This window comes from Diabrotica virgifera, chromosome 6 (genome assembly GCF_917563875.1).
Source record: "Diabrotica virgifera virgifera chromosome 6, PGI_DIABVI_V3a".
NCBI lineage: Eukaryota > Metazoa > Arthropoda > Insecta > Coleoptera > Chrysomelidae > Diabrotica > Diabrotica virgifera.
The window spans coordinates 79,984,320-80,007,767 of NC_065448.1; the positions used below are offsets into that span (position 1 = coordinate 79,984,320).

At 33.5% G+C, this 23,448-nt stretch overlaps 1 protein-coding gene across 1 annotated transcript in view; it reads right to left on the reverse strand.

Moving 5' to 3' along the window:
• The window catches only part of LOC126886467 (zinc finger protein 271-like), a 68,120-nt gene extending 44,943 nt beyond the window's left edge, over positions 1 to 23,177 (reverse strand). Inside the window, exon 1 of the mRNA XM_050653418.1 lies at positions 22,835 to 23,177. Coding sequence (XP_050509375.1) covers positions 22,835 to 23,066 — 232 coding nt within the window. The 5' untranslated portion in view covers positions 23,067 to 23,177. The remainder of the gene's footprint in view (positions 1 to 22,834) is intronic.
• Positions 23,178 to 23,448: the final 271 nt, after the last annotated feature.

Genomic DNA, 23,448 nt, shown 5'->3' on the forward strand with positions numbered 1-23,448 from the left:
AATCTGAATATTCTCCTAAATTTTGTATATTGAATCCTTTCCAAACATTAAGTGCATGTTCATATTTGTCATTATGTAAAGGTTCGTCATTTAATTTATTATAAAATTATTCTGGTGATGGTAATTGCGTTTCATTGAGCTTTTCCCAGTTATCAATGTAATCATAACAAAATACACCTTTTCGTGTAAGTAACTGAAATAGAGAGTCAGGCAGGTGTTTAAATTCATACTTTAAATTTTTTAAATATGTAATATCTACTCGATACTAATTCATCAAGAGATGCACCTAAAAATCTAAGTGAATCAATAAATCGAAATTTAATATTAAATGATAAATGTTGAGTAAACGAGATATATTTTTCTTTGTTTATGGGTAGTAATGTAATTTTTCCTCTTTTTGCAAGATCTCTTATTATAAAGTGAGAATCGTATCCGGACAAGTTATGAAAGCCTACTGGTACTACAAATAGTTTTTTAAAATTCAAATTACAAATTTCGTGTGCAAAACCTCTAAAACCACCTGTGAAATGATTATGGTCTCGCACAACTACATCTGTAGATGTAAAATCATTTTCACAAATATGACATTTTTGTGCATATATTGTATTAGGTTTTAGTTTCAGAGGAACTATATTTTTTATTTTTGATTGAATTATTTGAGCAACGTTTGACATTTCATTTGCAAACCAATCCATGCAATCAACTCCACGATAACTTTTACAAAATGATATTCACATTTCACAAAATATCCACAACTAAATGCGATATGTTTTTGATATTTTTTACTTTTTACACTCATTTCAAGAGGTTCAAGCATTGATTCAAAATCAGCATATATAATAAATGGTGTTCGTTGTTTATAAATAAAATTTTTAAATTTAATTATTTTGTTTTCGGGAATAGAAATTTTATAGTCATTCATTTTTTCACATAAATTTAAATGTTTGTCAAGCCGTTCTTGATTAGTAAAATAATTTAAACACCTATCACATATAATTTTTTTATGACCATCCTTATTTAGTTGACTACTTAACAATTTACATAAATTTTTAATCCAACAATAATGATAAGTAATATTTATTTGTTTATTGTCAAGTGGATCAGGTGCATCATAATCGTTTAACTTTGGAAAATATAAATTTTGAATCATTAGCAAATTAACGTGTCGCTCCAATTTACCCTTAGACAGACGTAACGGAATTACATTAAATTTCTTTCCAATTAGTTCTAGCCCATAAACATTTACTGAAATATTATTTAATTTTTCAAATACTGCTATTTTGTTAAATTTAATTGGAATTTCAACTCCTTCCAAATTTAAAACCTGACTATAATGTGGATATGAACTAATGCGACAGACCGAATGATTTGCTGGATGTAATGCACTTACTATGCTCCAGTAAAAACAAGCTTCATCAAAATTTTTAACGTTTACACAAGCTTTTTTATTAGCAATTTGTTGAGGTAATTGAATATAGCTTGAACCATTTCCAATTTCATACTTATTAATGTTTATCTCTAAAGATATGACTTTACTTAATGCCCAACCTGAATCACGTTCTTGAAACTCTGATAATTTGTTTAAAATAAAATCAACTATGTGCTCATAAAACCATTTATTTAAATCAGTAGATTTGTCAATTGTTGCATATGGTGTGTGAAAATATTTAAAATCTACCGTTTCCTCATTTCCTAATTTTTTTATAAACTTACCACAAAAGGTACTGTTAACCTTAATTACGTTAAATCTAGATAAAATTATTAAAATTTTAGTTTTAAATAAACACATAGCATCATTTAAAAACTGTAAAACATCTTTATGTTTTATATTTATTATGACACCACTTTGAACCTTTCCATGATAAACTGTCGCCAAATCTTCCCATTTAATTGTATATTTATTATCTTTTAATTCTTTAAGCTTATTAGAAACAACTGTTAAATGACTTAATTTTGTTTGCCACATGCGTACATTTCCTATTTCAAAATTTTTTGTTTTTAAAGCCTTAAAACATAAACTAATGGCAATATCAACATGTTTAAGCCAAGATTCAATTTCCTCAACAGTAAAATCATAATTTTTTTCATAAAACTTTTCAACTAGTTTGTTAATATCATTAGCAAGTCTTTCTGACATTTTAAACACTCACCTCAAGATTTTACAAATTTGAATAAAGTTGCTGGATTTCCTTTGTTGGTGTCCTTTTCTCCAATAAAAACTAGGGAGTATCTTCCATTCCCCAGTTCCAAAGTATGATTTTTGAGCAAATCCGTTGATCTAGGTGGTAAATATACCACCTTATCTTCCAGCTCCAAAACAATACATTCACCGAATCTCGAAGCAGTCACATTGGCCGAAGAAATTTTGTAAGGAAGGTTTAATTGAAGTTCTTTCAACTTAATGATGGGTTTTCGTCGTCCTTCTAAAAGAAGAAACTCATTAAGTGCTTCTAAATCCATTTTCTGAAAATGTATCACAAATTACTCAACTGTAACTACCACTAAAACACTTAACTCACCAAATAATAACACCAAATTCACTTCGAATAACTAACGTGTACTATTAGAGAAGACTCTCAACTTACTTTGAAACGTTCTTCGGCTTGCAGCCTTTTATAGAAATTCTACAAGCATTTTCAAGGTTTTAACCACCTCCACTTTGACAAATCACATAGGCTTGACCTTTACCTTGACCTGGACCTTGACCTTAACTTTAACTTAACTTTACTTTTAACTTAAACTTTAAGTTTAACCTTAACTTTAACCCCAACCTTGTATTGTCTGTGACTGTTCGATATTGAAGTGACCTCTGAAACAGAAGAAAAGATCTTATTTTGTATAAGACAACTCTATATAGCCTATATTAGAATATTTTGAGATGGTTTGGTCACATGGAATGGAGCATAAGAGGTTAATAAAGTAACCACAATAATTGAAAAATACTGGGTATATGATACACAAAAAATTTAATCATTAAACGAAAATAGTGCATCTCGACGCCCTAGAAACTACTAAGAGAAAGAAGAAGATTTCATCACAATAATTTGAAATAGAAGAAGAGATAAAAATAGAACCTAATTTTGTATAAGACAACTCTATATAGCCTATATTAGAATATTTTGAGATGGTTTGGTCACATGGAATGGAGCATAAGAGGTTAATAAAGTAACCACAATAATTGAAAAATACTGGGTATAAGATACACAAAAAATTTAATCATTAAACGAAAATAGTGCATCTCGACTCCCTAGAAACTACTAAGAGAAAGAAGAGGATTTCATCACAATAATTTGAAATAGAAGAAGAGATAAAAATAGAACCTAATTTTGTATAAGACAACTCTATATAGCCTATATTAGAATATTTTGAGATGGTTTGGTCACATGGAATGGAGCATAAGAGGTTAATAAAGTAACCACAATTGAAAAATACTGGGTATAAGATACACAAAAATCTAATTATTAAACGAAAAATGGCGAATCTTGATGTCCTTGAAACTACTAAGAGAAAAAGAAGAAGATTTTATCACAATAATTTGAAGCAGAAGAAGAGATAAAAATAAAACCTACATTTTGTATAAGACAACTCTATATAGCCTATATTAGATTATTTTGAGATAGTTTGGTCACATGGAATGGAGCATAAAAGGCTAATGAAGTAACTACAATCGGAATATGTAAGTAGGAAGAAACTTACGTTCAGCAGTGGACTTTTGAGGTTGGATTAGGAATCCTGTTATCTATTTTTATAATTGATATAAATCATCTCCTAAATTTGATTCACCCTATATTTAATCAACATAATAATTCGACATAGAAGAGATAAACAAAACTTAAACCAACTCCATAGTGTAGAAAGCGGTGCAGAATAAACGGGTTTGGAAATACGAGGAGGTCTATGTTCAGCAGTGGACTTTTAAGGTTGAATCATAAACCCTTTAATTTATTTATTATTGATAAAAATTTTATCATTTTTAATTATTTAGTATTGATACAAATTTTTTCATTTTTAATTATTTGAATCACCCTATATTTAGAATAATATTCTCGTATACTTAATCGCGTTTGTGAACTGTTTCGTGATATAATCTTTTTGCGGAGCGTATCCCGGCCAAAAACCACATTCTTTCTCAGGTGAATGAAACGAAGCGGAATTCAAAGATAAAATGCGAATGGTCACTATTGTGATAATAATTTTTTTACAGTACCTAGCCTTTACTAGAAGATCGACTTTTGTAATTTAGATTCTTTTCAATAGGATTCTATGATATTAAAAGCTGAAGATGAATTCATTTTATCGCGTTTTCCTATGTTTGCTGGAGCAACACATATTAAAATTGCATACATTTTAATTGCTAATTGGTAGCTAGAAGATGTTTTCACGGTAATGAAAGGTTTTCAGATTAACTCGTTTTACGGACACAAAGAAATGACTATAAGGATATAATAATTGCATATGTATCGACAATTAGGTTTTAATGTTGTCTGCCTTGCGAAAAGACATCACAATAAGGTCACCTGAAAGTTGAGTTCAAGGTAACCTTAAAGTTACTTTCAAGATTACAAAAAAATTACCTGAAGGTCACAGTAAGATCACTTGAACGTCACGATAAGGGTACCTGAAGGTTGAGTTCAAGGTAACCTTAAAGTTACTTTCAAGATTACAAAAAATTACCTGAAGGTTACAGTAAGATCAATTGAACGTCACGATAAGGGCACCTGAAGGTTGAGTTCAAGGTAACCATAAAGTTACTTACAGATATTTCAGTTAGATTAATGACATCTGTTGTAAGTTTAATTTAGTACTATGTTTGTGACAAACTCATTTTTACCTGTATAATCTGAAAATGGATAAATTATTCCTCAAATAGATTTTAATTTAACCCATCAGAATTATTTTTCAATAATGTGTTTGCATGACAAGTACATTATAATATCTGTTTGAATTCAAAATAAATCACAAAGTGCAAACATATCATCGTCTTTCAAATGTATAAGACATTCCGGTTGTGACGATTCTATTTTATATAATTTGAAATTGTCTATACCTCAAACAGTTATTAAGATAATTTCTTTTAAAGTTTTAAATAACTACAAATTTTAATTTAAATATAACTATTTCACTTTGTATTATCTGAAAGATACAAATCTCAAACATTTCTCTTGGTTTTTTTAGATAACGCCGCTACTGGCAACTGAATTATAAAACTTGTTTTAATAAATAAATCTTTACATTCAAGATATTATGCGATCTTATGTAATATTTGGAATGCAGTCACGTATTATTCTGTACTGTTTACTGAATAAATTTTTACATTCCAGATATTATACGATGTTGAACAATATGTGGAATGCAGAGTATTACTTCCTAATTAATAAAACGAAATAAAAAATAATATATAATATAAATTTATTGAAAGTAAAAATTAATGTTTAATAAATTTTTATGGCATTCATCAAAATTTTCATTTTCTTCCATTAATATTTTCAGCTCTTGCTCCAGGTCTTGTTGCTTTTTCAAAATTTCTTTTATTTTGCCTTCTCTTGTAGCTCTTTCATTTTCCATCGTTTTCAATTTATTACAATGAATTCCCCAAGCTTGAAAATTGGAAAATGTATCATGGTATATTCCTTGAATTCTTTTGTCGGTTTGCTTCATAGTTTTCACTATTGAAGCAAACCGAGCTTCATAGTTTTCTTGAGGTTGCTGGAGTTGGTGGGATAGCTGCACTTGTTGGGGTAGATGTGGTTGGTTGGTTTGTTGGGGTAGCTGCGGTTGGTTGGTTTGTTGGGGTAGCTGCGGTTGGTTGGTTTGTTGGGGTAGCTGCGTTTGACACTGGAGCATTTGTAGATTCGGCATAGACCTTGCTTGAGGTTGATGCTGGGACGTGGAGGAGGATGTCTCCACGTCAAATGGCGTATTAAAAAAGTCCAGCAGCTCCTGATTTTCCAGGGTCAGGTCAACCTGAAACAAAATTACAGTATAAGAATTTATATTTCAAAATAGTAAGATATATGAGACCATGAGAGTCCTAATATGTATATTACTAGACAATCAAACAAAATTATCAGAATAATATCCATCATTTTCTTTGATTATATCAAGTAATGTAACTATCAGGTCAATCTAGCCTAATATAGAATATAAAAATGTGAAACAGATTTAAATAAAATGGTTAGAACACAAAAAATTAAATCCTGCAATAAAATAAAAACAAATTCTACAATGTTCTGGAAATGTTTTCATGTGATATGTTTAATTTTAGTATAATATTTATATGAAATTAGGTTACAATTGTTGGTGAAAATCCAATCAGTAAGTAATTAAGAAAGGTAAAAACTAAAACGAGAAGTTCCTCTTAAAAAAATTATGTTTTTCACCAACAATTGTGGTTGAAATCCATACCAACAAAATACTAAAATAATTTAATAAAGTTCCTAAATATTAGTAAAACAATAAAAATAAAACAATAAAAATCAATACTTACAGCTGGTGGTTTAATTAAAAGTTGCTCCAGCACCGAAACTTTTTCTACTTTTTGTTTTTCCGCTTTTATGTTTTGTACTCCGTTACGTTTTGGCATCTTGCTAATAATGTAGAAGAACTGATGCTAGAAATTACTAAATGCTGAATTTATATAGAAGATACTTTAAAAAATGTATAGAACCTGCCTCAACAACAAACAAGTTACAGAGAGATGAACGGGTATATGCGGTCGTTTACTTAAATCATTAACCCTCTATAACCTGATTGCAATGTTGTGAAGATACGCATGGCAACCTTGAACGTGAGCTGTGTGTAAAAAATGCTGGCCGTCGTTTTGCGTGACCTGTATGTACCATTCGCTTTCGTCTTTATTCGCATGAGGTAAAAATTGCATTCTGGTAACCTTGAACGTAAGCACAACAATATTATGCAACTCTAAAAATATACGTATACACGCAGTCATTCCTCTGCTAAGGAATGATGAACTCTGTGTGTAAAAAATGTTGGCCGTCTTACTCGCGAAACCTGTATTATAAAATTATTGACCATTTGCTTTCGCTTTCGTTCGCATGAGGTAAAAATTGCATTCTCTTGCAGATCATCAAGTCTAAACGTGGTAACGCGAATATAAATTTATATAGGGTGATCAAACCAACTCAAAAGATTCTAATATATTATTTATATGGAGTTGGCTTAGACAAAATTAGGATCTCTTCTTCTGTTTCACAGTATTGTGCTAAAATCTTTTTCTTTCTCTTAGTACTTTCTAGGGTGTCGAGATGCACTATTTGCGTTTGATGATTAGTTTTTTGTGTATCTTATACCCAGTATCTTTCGATTGTAGTAACTTCATTAACCTCTTTGCTCCATTCCATGTAACCAAACCAACTCAAAATATTCTAATATAAGCTATATGGGGTTGTCTTTACAAGACGTTCAAGTGTTCTTACTGTGACTTTTAGGTAATTTTTGTAATCTTGAAAGTAACTTTATGGTTACCTTGAACTCAACCTTCAGGTGACCTTATCGTGACGTTCAAGTGATTTTACTGTGACCTTCAGGTAACTTTCCGTAATCTTGAACTTGTCCGACCTTGACAGGAATCGGAAACTTGTTCAACCTTGACCGGAACCGGTTTCTCCCACCCTACTTTGCTCCAGCTTTGGTACAGAATATCTACTTAGATTCGTCCCGAATTTTCGATAATTTCTTATCATTGCCCCAACTCTGTATTTTGAATAGTAAGATCGTAAATTGATAAAAAGAAATCTAAAATCAAATGGGAATGTACGTGTGTCAAAGAAAGAAAACATGTTTTATAATTCACTTAGTCCATAAATCTTTCTGAGGGATTAAGGCAGAGGCTTACTCTTATCTTATCCTGTTATTATTGATAATAAAGTAGGTACAATTTGGTCAGTTGTACCGCTAGTCCAGAGAAACAAGGTTTTTGTTTTTTCCAGGTTAGACCTCTTAAAACTGCCTCCATTAATCTTTCAAATGTGGCAGGAGCATTACATAAATCAAATGACATAGCCGTGAACTGCCAAAGCCCCGATCCTATCGAAAATACGGTTTTATCCCGATTGGCTGGCTCCATGTCTACTTGCCAATATCTACTTTTTAAATCGAGTGTGGAGAACCAACGAGAACCGGAGAGAGTATCCAATGTATCGTCTATTCTGGCAAAGGATAACTATATTTTTTTGTTACCGCATTGAGCTGGCGGTAGTCGATACAAAAACGCGTTGAACTATTCTTTCTTCTTTACCAGAACTACTGGTGATGTCCATGGACTGTTCGATGGTTCAATTACCCCTTGTTTGTCCATATCCTTGATAATCTCTTCGGCCTCATCTCTTTTCGCAAATGGAAGTCGTCTAGGCCGTTGTCTGATTGGCTGAGCGTCTCCGGTATTTGTTTTATGCGTTACTATGCTTCTTTTGCCCTTATCCTTCTTATCAATAGCAAAAACATCTTGATACTCTATCAGCATAGACCTCACTTTTTCTGTTCGTTGATGATCAAGATCTTGGCATCTTTCAATGATCATCTCGACAAGGTCCTTTGGATACTTCGACTTCGATGATTTCTCATTGGTATTCATAGAGCAAATTGAAGCCACGGGAACACACTGTCCGATCAAAGCTCGTCTACTTAACTTGATAGCAGTTTCCCTTAAATTCATAACTCGACATTGTCCACATCTTCGATCATAATTAAACTTCCATCTCGGCAGTGTCCATCAAGCATGGTCATCAGAATTTTCTCACTATTACCGGGTATGGTTACGTCACATGTAGTTAGTAAGCGGATGACATCTTCTTTGTCGTCGTGAAAGGGCAACTCTTCACCATTGATCCTGAGAACTCCATTTTTAACATCCAATATTGCCCCCACTTTTCTTAGTACGTCCATCCCCAATATGAACTCGTCGGAGATCTCGGCAATTAATACTTGGTGTTTAACTGTGGTCTGGCCAATGGATACTGACATATTAGCCTCGCCATATGTATTAATTAGCTCACCAGTCGCTGTTCTAAGCTTTACTGTTGCAGGTGATAACTTATGATGGCCTCGTACTACGTCTGGACGTGCGATAGTTCTCGTTGCACCTGTATCCACCAAAAACGATCTACATCCATTATTGATACGACCTTCGATGTATAAGTTGTGAATTCCACCAGAGGACGTAAGGTTGACAGTTACTATGGGGGCTCTAGTTCTAGAGGTCGGCAGTTGCCCTTGGTGTCGACCCGCTCTAGTTTTCCGACTGCTGTACGATCTTCTTACAATTACGACGAATATGACCTACGTCGCCGCAATTCCAACATCTAGGCTCGCGTCTCTTTGGCATCTCGTTACGAAATACTCCCCGTATCATTTCCTCCAAAGTTCATCGTTGTGTTCGTCACTTTCTTCAACGGTCCTTACTCTATGGCTTCGTGAAGTTTGACTAGCCGTTTCGTGTTCCAATGCAATAGCAAGTGCTTCATCTAAAACTTTCGGTCTTGCTAGTCGTAAAGCTTTCTGTAGTTCACTATCTTTCAGCCCATTGACGAAGGTATCTACCGCAATTTCTTCTAAAACGCTGTCTGGCACCTCTGGATAAGCCAACCGCACCACACGAGCCACATCTGCTTCAAATTCTTGCAGATTCTCACGTGCTCGTTGACTTCTACTTCGCAGTTGTGCTTTGTATACTTGTTGTAGATGGGCATCTCCATAGCGATTTTCTAGACGAGTGAACAAGGTCTGGTAACATTTTTCTTGACCCTTAGGAATTGACCTTAATATGTCTGCAGCTCGTAGAGCAGCAGTCAAGGAAACAGCCTTTTCTTGTTCGGTCCAATGATTGGCGGTCGCAATAGCTTCGAATTGTCTAAGGTATATGGACCAAGAGGACTTTCCATCAAATGGTGGTAATTTGAATCTCATATTATGCGACGTTTCATCTCTCGGTAGTTCATCTTTCACTACAGGATCTAAAGCTACTGCATTAACTGACGGTTGCACTTTTCTATCGGTTATCATGCTCTCTAATTCTTTGATCTTCTCTTCTACGGCTAAAACTACTGCATTAACTGAGGCTAGAAAATTGGAAAAAACCCTTTGTAAAAGGTATAAAATTTTTATTAAAATCCCTTTAAAGGGCTACATCACAACAAAACCTTTTCGATTTTTATAAAAAATCATCATCAGTGTTAGATAAACTGGATGCTAGCTGAGCCACAAAAGAAAAATATTCGGGTAAAAACCCTTTGAATATAGCATAGATGCGTTAAAGTGCATACTTTAATAAAATGTCTTATGATGGTCACATGGCAACTAGGATAATGCCCTAAGGTAATGTAAAGAATTTCCCAACACGTGAGATCCAAATTGAGTTGTTTACATTCCAATGACTTAATGGCAGTTGCCTTATGGCATTATCCTAGTTGCCATGTGACCATCATAAGGCATTTTATTAAAGTATGCCCTTTTAACGCATCTATGCTATATTTGAAGGGTTTTTACCCGAATAATTTTCTTTTGTGGCTCAGCTAGCATCCAGTTTTATCTAACACTGATGATGATTTTTTATAAAAATCGAAAACGTTTTGTTGTGATGTAACCCTTTAAAGGGATTTTAATAAAATTTTAGTACCTTTTACAAAGGGTTTTTTCCAATTTTGTGATTGATGGTATACAGCCAACTACAGGAAAAACTTTTTCCTTTCCTTGTGAATTTTGAGGGTAGAACTTTCGTATTGGTTACCGTAGTCTCTAGTTGTTTGATCTTCTCTTCTACCATTTCTTTATTGTCGTTTACACTTTTTTGGATCTTATCTAATGTTCTAGAAACTTCTTCGAATTTCTCGTTGTTCTGTCTACAAACTTCTTCAAGTTTTTCGTTGTTCTGTCTACAAACCTCTTTAATTACTTGAGAAGTCTCGTCAAATTTTTTAGCAACGTTTTCGAATTTCTCGTCGCTTTTTCTACAAACTTCTTCAAGTTTCTCGTTGTTCTTTATAGAAGTTTCATCGATCTTTTGAGAAACGTCTTTAATTATTTGAGAAGTCTCGTCGACCTTTTGAGAAACACTTTCGAATTTCGATAAGATTGCTTGTTCTGATGACTGGAAGTGGAACGTCTTTGGGTCATCTCCATTCTTCTTGAGGACCTCCTCGAGTCGTGCTTTCAGGTCTTTCTTGGACCCACTGGCATCTAACTCGTACTCTTCTAATTGTTTACGGAGCTGTTTTACGGAAAGTTCTTCTAGCAACATGTTTGGTCGGCGCACATGTACTTTTCAAAATGTCTTAAAAGTCTTTTCGAATACCAAACAATTAACGCACTTTAATTATTCCCGACGAATAAAGTTCAAGTCTTTTAATTTATTTACACTCCACACCGACACCACTGTAACATTCAAACGAGCATTCGTATTTATATACGACTTTATTAATTTATTTATACAAGTTTTCTTTACAAATCTCTAGCTTAAACTAACTCAAACAAAAGCGCGCTTCGCTTAAATAGCAAATAACGTTATTCTCGATCATTCCAGACTTCGCCACCTCTAGCCACTGTGTGACCTTCCACCCACCGCACGTCTTTCTCCACCGATTCCACGTATATCGTGCTTCCGCCAGAATGTTCTCGAGATGGAACCGTTTGGAGCTGCTACTTGCGGCCGGTGATTCATTCCTTTGCTACAATATATTATAGCCTTATTCTTTAACAATATCGCTGTAATAATAATGTTGCTAAATAAGTAAATTTTCATTGTATACCGGGTGTACAAATCAAACTGTATTTTTTTTTTCAAAGTTCGCAACACCCCGTGGAATATTCTAGCATTTATAAAATACTGAAATTAAAACCCAACTATAGCCACAGGTTTTCTTAATATTTGGTTTTTTGATTCATTCGCTTATGTTGGATAATACAAAAGGTAGGTACTTTAACAACTAGCCATGTTCTTCATCATTACAGGGTGTTTCTAAATAAGTGTGACAAACTTTCAAGGGATAATTCTGCATGAAAAAAGAATGACCGGTTGCTTTATAAACATATGTCCGCAAATGCTTCGTCTCCGAGATACGGGATGTTGAATTTTTTCTTACAAACTGACGATTTATTTATTGCCCTAAAACCGGTTGAGCTATGGAAATGAAATTTGATAGGTTTTACGAGATAATTATTGCGCATTTTTGACATGCAATTAAGAATTTTATATTCACCATAGTCGCGCATACGGGTAATCATACCCGATCATATTAGCCGTATGCACGCCAATGGTGAATATAAAATTCTTAATTGTATGTCAAAAATGTGAAATAACTACGCCTTAAAACCTACCAAACTTCATTTGCATATCTCAACCGATTTTAAAGCAATAAATAAATCGTCAGGTTGTAAGAAAAAACTCAACATCCCGTATCTCGGAAACGAAACATTTGCGGATATGCAAACTGTCATTATTTTTTAATGCAGAATTACCTTTTAAAGTTTGTCGTACTTATTTAGAAACACCCTATACTGATGAAGAACATGGCTAGTTGTTAAAGTAGATACCTAACTTTGGTATTATCCAACACAAAAACAGAATATTAAGAAAACCTGAGGCTATAGTTGGGTTTTAATTTCAGTATTTTATAAATGCTAGAATACTCCACTCCACAGGAAGTTTGCGAACTTTGAGAAAAAACATCCGGTATACAATAAAAATTTACCTGTTTATCAACAACATTATTACACCCATATTGTTAAAGAATAAGGCTATAACATATTAAAAAATTACTCGAGAACAATTTTCTATATTGTTTTTGCCAATTCACCTAGTATATTTTTTGCATCCCAAACATTATTATTCTTGAAGCTCAAACACCTACCTGCCGCTCTGCTCATGAAATGCTTTTTAGGTTTCACGCGATTTTAGATCAAATCCCCGAAAATCTGAGTAGCCGGGACTGAGGAATCCCATGAACCACTAGCTAGGGTGTTTACAGTGTCAGTATTTATTGTTTTGGTGCTATATTAACGTGCAAATCTTTAGAAATGGATCGAAGTAAAGCATAATTTACTAAAAAACCTAAAACGCTCACTTTACTAGTCGCGAAGTCGATCGAAGTTCAGCGAGTACGAGAGTGCAGACAGTTTGTTCATGCGACTTTGCTGCGTCTCGGCCTACTTGCATTCTGTGGCGGTTTTTGAGACCAAGTCAAAGGAACCGAAGTCCTTATCGGCCGGCGTGAATGTGTTCCTCGCGAAGTAGAATGAGCGTGTAGTGACAGGTACTTCGGACTTCGGTGAACTTTCCCGAAGTAACTTCACGAGAGTGTGGTGCTCGCTTTAAAAGGAATATATGGAATTACTGTAAAATTAAAAGTGTACAAGGTAAAACAAGTACTTCTGTAAATTTTGTCAATACTTGAAAAATGCAACAAGAATGACAAAACATTTAGTAAAATGTGTTAAATGTCCGGTGGGAGCGAGACAATTATTTGAAAAGGATCAACAGAAACATTCATCAACTGCTTTTCAGCCAACACAGTTGTTAGGTTCGTCCAATGACGGTAAGCATGCCTTCATCCAGTGCATCGACTGAAAGAAGTTTCAGTATTACTTATGGTTTTATCAACTCGTCTAAAAGAAACCGGCTTACTGGTGAACGGGCTGATAAGGTAACTTTTATTGCTCACAATTTAAAATTGTTAGACGTAGACCAATCCATGACTGAGCTGGCGACTAGTGAAAAACAAAATCCCACAACTATTCATCAGTACATTGAAATGCAGAATGTAGATGACCAGGATGAGCTAATGATAGAAATAAATTCTGAATCTCAGGCCTCATCTTTTTCAGATTAGCTCACCACATCCAGGATTTGCTGTTAAGAAAATTTCATTTTTTTGTTAAATAAATTTTGTTTTCTGTTGTTTTTCTATTTTCTTATAATAAAGAACACTGTTGTTTTGTCTCATAATTTTGTATATAATTTAATGATTTTTAATACCCTATTTCATCTTTAACAATATCCATAAGCGCGTCATAAGGTTCATTCTCAGAAAATTCTCCATATCGAGAATATTCTCCGATTTTTCATTCTCGAGAATTTTCCATCACTAAGCATTGGTGCACATACAGGTAATGGTCTAAATTTTTTTTCAAGAAAAAATAGTAGATACGTCACTGAGCTTTTTCAAATTAAAAATGATTTTTAAATTCCATGTTTAATTTATGATAAAAAACCTCTCTTGTCGTATTTTGATATGGTGCACCGTTTTTATGCAAAAAAAGAGAGCGTGGCACTTACGGAGTGCCGACAGAAGTGAATACTTATAGCCAGGGAGGTAGTGTCTAATTTAACCGGAGCATTTTAGCATGGCTGCTTTCTTTTTATTTAGTTAGGTGTTCCAAAGCTTATTCACAAATGATGTGTCAGCTGGCCCAAAACCGGGGATTTTAGACAAGAAAGGGTAAAATATGAAACTTAATGGAAAAACGCTATAGCTTATGTCAAATATTTATCTACCTCACTTACAACTATTAATAGCCGTGCTCACTTCGCTCCTAGCTTTCACTCAGGCAATCCGGGTTCAAATCCTGGCGTTGATTTTTTTTTGTTTTTAAAATTGACATTTTATTTTGAAAAATAATTATTTTTATAATACCACGTTTGTATTATTTATACGAGACAATATAAAAAAAATCTGTATGTCTTTTATAGAATCGCAAACTATGTATTTGATCATATTATGATTGATGTTAATAAGTAAATTTTTTTTCATGACAAAGCTATTTAGTATTAATTTAACTCAAATTCTAAAAAACAGGATTTATTGCGTTTTGATTGATCGCTCCCCAATCATCCAATTTTATATATTATAGAGAACAGGGAAATATTTAGATTGCTATTAAAAAATGGGGGTTGGTGATAGAAAAGTGAAAAATTAGGGTTGTATGTATCTTTTGGTTCTACATCATATAACATTAAGAAAAAACAGTTTGTCCAAAAAAATAAAAAAAAAAAAAAAATGTCGGGAGGGGGTGGGGAGGGCAACACCCTTTTTTACTTAGATTGGTCGTACTAACTCAGGAAGCTTCAGGGGTTCACTTACAACAACTTTGCTTATTAAGGTCAATCATAATATTTATGATCAAATGCATAGTTCTATTTCATAAGTTCTATGCATAATTCTATAAAAGACATACAGATTTTTTTACATATTATAAAAATATATATTTTTCAAAATAAAATGTCCATTTTAAAAACAAAAAAAAATTCAACGCCAGGATTTGAACCCGGATAGACTGATTGAAAGCTAGGAGTGAAGTCAGCAAGGCTATTAATAGTTGTAAGTAAGGTAGATAAATATGTGACAAGTTGCAGCGTTTTTCCATCAAGTTTCATATTTTACCTTTTCTTGTCTAAAATCCCCGGTTTAGGGCCAGCTGACACATCATTTGTTAATAAGCTTTGGAACACCTAACTAAATAAAAAGAAAGCAGCCATGCTAAAATGCTCCGGTCAAATTTGACACTACCTCCCTGGCTATTATAATATAATATATTTATTATATGCTACTATATTGGATTCGCTTCAATTCGATTCGATCCCATTTAATTTATTTTATCTAATATTATATGTACTTCAATTATTCCGGAAACGGCTTGCACGACTTTTTTAGATTGTGGTGGGTGAGGCTCTTATAATGCGGCCGATATTACAGTGGTATTTACAGTGTATATTTTTTGCGTTTTGAAATCCATAAGAATTACTGATTATTTTTCATGTAATATTCCCTATACCTAAATGCCGTAATTTCGAAGCTATTACTACATTTATTTATGAAAAAATATAAAACAAATTATAAAAATCAAATTTTTTCGGTCCGGGCAGATACTATTTTAGGTTCTTTGGATCACTGGGAACAAAAAAGTTGTTTGGTAATTTTTCTCTAAGTTGATCGATTTCGAGTTATAAATAATTTAAAACTGAAAAAAACAAAAATCAACGATTTTCAAGGCTCAAAACACAAGTAAAAAATAATTTTGAAATTAAGAAGTATTTAAATTCAAGTTCAAACCTTATTTTATCAGTTCGCGATAAATAATTTGGGCTTATTTAATTTTAAAACATAGTTTTTTTTAGTTGTTAATGACTTATTATGTCTATGAAAACGTCACGACTTATGCCTGGTTGCACCAACACATCTTAAGCTCCAGCTTAGCTAAGCTCTACTTATAGATAGTGCATCCTTAAGTATCACTTATATTGCACCATAATTTTCGATTCTTACCTTATTATGAATTATATCTATTATTATATTATTAAGTATTATAATATTCTTATTATAATATATTATAATTGTATTAAATTCATTCTTATCTTATCCTCGTCTTAAGCTTAAGATCTGTTGGTGCTACCGGGCATTAGGTAATTACATATGGACGAGTCTATTACTCCCGTTAAGAGGGGAAGCCATTATAAATGTAAACATAAGTAGTACGTTAAAACATCTTTTTACCGTAACCAAGTTAATAAATTCCTTTCAAACTATACTCAAACTCAAATTGTATTTTTAAACATTAAATTTATTTTTTTTAATAATTAAATTCACTATCAAAAATGATATTTATTAATAATTTCAAATTTAGTTTGCCTCTGACATATCTGTCAAACTCAAATGTAAACAATGTATATGCTTTTTTGATACATAAAAAATTACATTATAGTTTATTATTATTAAAAAATAAAAATGTATACCATTTTTATTCAGTTGCAATGCGAAGGCAAAATAAATATTATTAGAAAAGAATTCAAACAGAATTGACTATTGTAATGATAAGGAAGGTAACTTACTTACCAACAACGAGGATATCCTGTTACGATGGGTAGAGCACTTTCAAGAGTTACTGGAAGAGGAACCTACTAACAATATAGAGCTGGAATACCGAAATGATTAACTCGTGGAACCCCCCTCGGTAGAAGAAGTAAAAATATCTATAGAAAAACTAAGAAACCACAAATCCCCAGGCAGAGATGGCATCCCAGCAGAATTATTTAAGCACGGTGGAGAGCAGCTTACCAAGGTGATGCAAGAAATTGTTTGTAAAATTTGGTCTGAGGAGCAAATGCCTGAAGAATGGAGCTTAGGCTTAATATGCCCGTTACACAAAAAGGGAAACCAACTGGAATGCAATAATTATAGCGGAATAACTCTCCTAAATACAGCATACAAGATATTGTCAAACATTGTGCACGAGAGATTGAAGCCTTATACCGAAACGTTTCTAGGAGAATATCAGGCAGGATTCAGGCGTGGACGTTCAACCATTAACCAGATCTTAACCAGTGTATTAAGACCAAGTCTCTACAACGCTATGAATGAGTTAGGAATTCCAAAAAAACTCATATGTATGATAAAAGTGACAATGGCGAAGATGATATCAGCAGTAAAAATTCAAAAGGACTCGTCAACACCATTTGAAATACATAGGGGTTAAGGCATAGAGATGCGTTGGCGTGCCAACTTTTTAATGTAGCATTAGAAAAAGTCGTACTAACCGAGCTAGTAGCAGCAGCAGAACAAATGGGGTTACATATAAATCGAAATAAAACAAAATTCATGGCGACTAACACAAACACAAGAGCTGGAAATGTTGACGCAGATCTAATCATCAATGACCAAAACTTCGAAGCGGTCAAAGAGTTCATATATCTAGGGACATCGGTTAACCCCAATAATAACACATAATAACCCCAATAATAAAAAAAAAAAAAAAAAAAAAAATAAATAAATAAATAAAAAGACGAATAATAATTGCAAACAGGTGTTACCATAGTCCATCAAAGTACTTAGCTGACAAACGTCTGTCTCAAAAAACTCGTATAAGGCTGCGTAGAACATTGATAGTCCCCGTTCTCACATATAGATCAGAGGCATGGACACTAACTAAAACAAATAAATCCGCTCTGTCGATTTTTGAAAGAAAGGTGCTACGTAAGATATTCGGAGTGGTCTGTGAGAACGGAATATGGAGGCGTAAATATAACTTTGAACTGTAGAATATCTACAAACATACGTTTGGTGGAAAAGATATTATCACTATTATTAAGCGAAACCGCCTGCAGTGGGCAGGACATGTAGCCCGGGCCCCTGAATCGAACATGATAAAAAAGATTCTAACAGCGGAACCCGTGGGAATGAGAAGACGGGGTAGACCAAAGCTGAGGTGGATGGACGGGGTAACACAGGATGCCGAGAAGATCGGAGTCGGCAACTGGAAAATGCAAGCAAGGGACAGAACAGAATGGCGTAGAAAGCTTGAGAAGGTTGAGGCCCTCTAAGGGCTGTAGCACCAATATGATGATTAAATAGCCGAAGATTATCCATCTGCACACTATTATCTGGCTGCTGACTTCAATTTACCAAACTGCGAATGGTTTTCAAATGATATGTGCTCTTCAACAATTCCTCTGCCAGGTGCCACAGCTTCTGAAGTTGAAGCCCTGCAGGTTGTGACTGGTATGTGTGCATACCACAATTTGTTTCAGTCCAATACTATTGTGAATGCAACTGGTAATATTCTGGACTTGGTGTTGGTCAATGATGCTGATGTAACTGTGTCCAGAGCTAGTGAAGCTCTTTTGAGGGAGGGTATGCATCACCCACCCCTGGAATTTGAGATAAAGATGACCAAAAGGCGCCCCAATGATGGTGGTTTGGTTAGTGACGGTTTTTATAGGGACTTCAAGTCGGCTGACTATGTGAAAATAACTGATTTTTTGTCACAGTTCTGTTGGGATAATTTATTTTTAGGAAAAACACTGAATCAAATTGTAAATATTTTCTATGATATAGTTTACTTAGCTATAGAATTATTCATCCCCCTAAAAAGGTATTCAAAACGTAGATTCCCTCCTTGGTTCTCTTTAGAGTTAAAGAACCAGATAGTTGAGAAAAAGAAAGCTCACAAAAAATATCTTTTATCTAAATCAGTTCTGGATTATCAGACTTTTTCACAGCTGAGGGCTAATTGTAAATTGTTAAAAGCTGAAAGCTACAGAAATCATATTTACTTAACAGAATTATCAATAAGAAATAATTTGAAGGGATTTTGGTCGTTTGTGAATTCACGGAGAGGAAAGCCCTCTATGCCCGCTGTGTTGAGGTATGGTGGTGTTGAATCCGGTCATGGACCAGATATTGTAAATCTTTTTGCAGAATATTTTTCTACAGTATATTCCACTCAAATATGTGTCATACCCAGTGACTCACCTACATTTGGTCTTACTAATCTGACTGGTTTCAACATAACTATATCTGATATTTATCTAAAATTATCAGAACTGGATGCGAATAAGGGTCCTGGTCCTGATGGATTGCCTCCTAGCTTTCTCAAGAACTGTTGTTTTATATTATCCAGACCTCTTTTTCACATCTTTAATCTATCCTTAAATACAGGTGAATTTCCAGAATGTTGGAAAAATAGTTTTTTAACACCCATTTATAAAGCGGGAGATAATTCATTGGTGAATAATTACAGGCCCATTAGTATAATTAGTGTAATACCAAAGATATTTGAATGTTTTGTATGTGACTATCTTAAAGCTTCACTTGAAAAACAACTAGTAGACCAACAATTTGGATTTCGGAATAACAGATCAACCGAATGTAACACACTAGTATTTGTGGACTTCCTGAGGAAGGCATTGGAGAGGGGTTGTAGGGTACATGCACTATACACCGATTTCTCCAAGGCCTTTGATCGGGTCAACCATAATATTTTAATATTTAAACTTAAACAAATGGGTGTTAATGGTCCACTTCTTGAGTTGCTGAGAACATACTTGATTGACCGAGTTCAGATGGTGCGTATCAGGGATTTTGTTTCCAGTGAGATTAAGGTTCATTCAGGAGTACCTCAGGGTTCACATTTGGGGCCCCTGTTATTTAACATATTCATCAATGATATACACCACTGCTTCCGACACAGTTCACCTCTGCTTTTTGCAGATGATCTAAAGTTCTATACAATTATCAACAATACAGAAGACTGTATTAATCTTCAAAATGATCTTGATCGGTTGAGTGAGTGGTGTATGTTGAATGCCATGGCCCTGAATGAATCTAAGTGTCATGCTATTTCTTTTGGACGATCGAGAGACCCAATAGAATATAATTATAATATACAGAATATTCTTGTTGACTGGGTTACTGAAATTCGTGATTTGGGAATTAATTTAGACTGTAAACTTTTATTTGAATCACATTATACATCAAAAATTTCCAAATCTTTACAAATGCTTGGTTTTATAAAAAGATGCACTAGAGACTTTCAGAATATTGATGCAATTAAATTACTATATTGTTCTTTAGTTAGACCTCATCTAGAGTATTGTTCTTGTGTTTGGTCTCCATCTTACAATATTTACATAACAAAAATCGAGACAGTCCAACACAAGTTCTTAAGGTACATAGCATATAAACTGGGTATAACTTTTGAGTTAAATCAGTTAAATTATTATCAAATTGAAACCCAATTGGGTATTCTCTCATTGTGTGACCGACGAGTAATTAAGGATGCAAGGATGCTCTATGGCATAATTAATTCAACAGTTTTGTGTCCTCAGCTACTTGAGCAGGTTGGTCTCCATGTACCTCTCCGCAGAACTCGATTAAATCAAACATTCTATGTTCCTATCCATAGAACCAACTATGCATATACAGTAGAACCTCGATTATCCGTCAGGGCACCGGACCAAGGGTATGACGGATAATTGAAAAGACGGTTAACAGAACATTAAAAAAAATTAAAAATTCATATTACAACTCTCAAATTTCATTTATATGGTTTGTTTGACAATATAAGAGGGATTTGTTCGTATAATCGAATCAATTTAAAATATTCTGAAATCTGTGTTTGTTTTACTGTTGCTTCACATTTTGCGACGGCTGAATTTCTTAATCGGCATAAGATCATGCAATCTACTTTATTGGCTTCTTCTTGTTGAGAAAACCACTCGATGAATTATTGCATATGCGATGCAGCTTCTCTAAATTATTTACGCAAATCTTTGTTAGTTACAATAGGTTCATCAACATAGCTACAGTCAAATTCCAAGTCTGTGTCAGCTTCTGAATCTGTTTGGTCCGCCTTTGTTGCTATTTCAACGATTTATTTATCTGTCAGCAATGGATAGCCGTTTGTGTCCTTATCACAAATCAAATTAATTTTTTTTATTTTTTTACATTAAAATTTTTGCTTATGTAGTCAATACAACTTCTGTATGTACCCTGACGGTTAACAGAGGTGACGGTTAATGGAGAGACGGATAATCGAGGTTCCACTGTAACAACTTTTTATCTCGAGCACTAAGATGGGCAAACACTCAACCTGATCTAGATTTCTTTGCACCGAAGTCTGAATTCATCTCTGGCCTCAGACGTTTGTTTGTTTGAGTAGTTGTTGGATATTTATTAATGTGATATATGAATCTGATTTATGTGTTTAAGTTTGTGATATTTATATTTTATTGTATTATTGTTTTATTAGACAATTTCACATTGGAGATAGAAGGAGAAAATGTATGCGCATTTAAAAGAGTTTCAGAATTTACATACCTGGGTGTAAAAGTAGATGAAAAGGGACATGGGGAAGGGGAAATAAAAGCAAGAATAGCAAAAGCAAACAAAAAGTATGGAGCATTGCGTCCATTAATGAAATCCAAAGATGTGTCAAGAAAAACAAAAATAAGAATCTACAAAACAGTTATCAGACCTACAGCTACATATGCATGTGAAACATGGGTGCTTAAAAAATCAGAAATAGACCTTTTAGAAAGATGGGAGAGGAAAATACAACGAGCAATATATGGAGGCGTGAAAATAGACGGTCAATGGAGAAGAAGAAATAATAAGGAACTTGAAGAACTATATAATGAACCAAAAATAACGACGGCAATCAAAGCACAGAGAATCCGATACTTAGGACACATAGAAAGAATGGGAAAGGCGAGAATGCCAAAAATGGTTCTATTACGTAAGCCAATACAAAAAAGAAGAATAGGAAGACCAAGAAGGAGATGGAAGGACAGCGTATATGAAGACTTAAAACAAAGTAATATTGTAAACTGGAAAGAAAAAGCTTTGGACAGAAAACAATGGAAGGAAGTGGTGAAGAAATGTATGGAAAGACTATAATGTTAAGTGTAGTATTAAGTGTTTTATACAAACAAATGTAATATTGTATATATTATAGTAGTATAGGATATAGCATTATATATAAATATGTAATAGTAATTGTAAGGAAAAATTAAATCTTTCAGCCCTAGGCCTTCACGGCCTGTTGAGCTTAATAAATAAATAATATTGTTTTATTATTACTATTTTACTGTAGTTTTATTATTATTGACACATGTATTATGTATATTGGACTTATAAACTTATAATCTTATTGGGCAGTGTCCCGTTGAAAATAAATAAATAAATAAATAAATGATGATGATGAAGAGGTGAATAACAATGATGTACAAGAATAACAATGATGTAGAAGAAGGTGCGAATTGATGATGATGGCCACTAGATATATGATGAACAGCAAATCATTGAAATAGTTACAGAAGAACCCTCAAAACACTCCTGGACTAGTTCCCTTTATATGCTCAACAAAAATTTTATCCTGCGATATCTTGCATAATATGGTGAGAGATACAAATTTCCCTTATAGGCTCATTGATCCCTCGACTTTATTTAACAAAATGTATATTTTATTTTTAATTCGTACTGATGTTTAGTTATTCCCTTTATACAGTAAGCGATTCAAATATGGGATGATTAAATATTTGGTTACTAACCTTTTTCAGTTTTTCCGTTTTCTTCAAATGGATTAAGTTCATTTCCATATTGGTTTATTTCAGTTTTTATGAGAAATTTTTTTAAGTCTAAATAATCAGATGTGTCCTGGGTACTTTGCCTATCGGACTCCTCCTTAATTTCACATTTAAAGCCATCCAAAAAGGCATCATCTAGGTCAGTATCTATTTCTATTTTACACGATTCCTCGATAATTTCTTGTTTCACTTCCATTTGATTGATTTTATTGATTAATATTAATAATAAATTAATTATTAATTAATGGTTTACATTTACGAACAAGAATAAAAACATAAAAAGACAAAAAGTTTTTGTTTTTTTATATTGAAGTGTGACATGTGACATACGTCGTACGTCATTGGATTGGATATAGGCCATTCTGACAAGGAATTTCCTTGTCTAAGAGGCCATTCCTGCCACCTTTACTTTACAAGCCATGAAGAGAAAAAGGCAACGTCGCAATTGATGACGTCCGTAGTCCGACTTTCGGACTACCGCTTTCGAAACTACGATTTTAAAGTACAAATTCTGGTATAATTTATAGTATTTTTTGAGTTGAATAAGAAAATATTATTAATTAGAAGTTTGTGGAAAA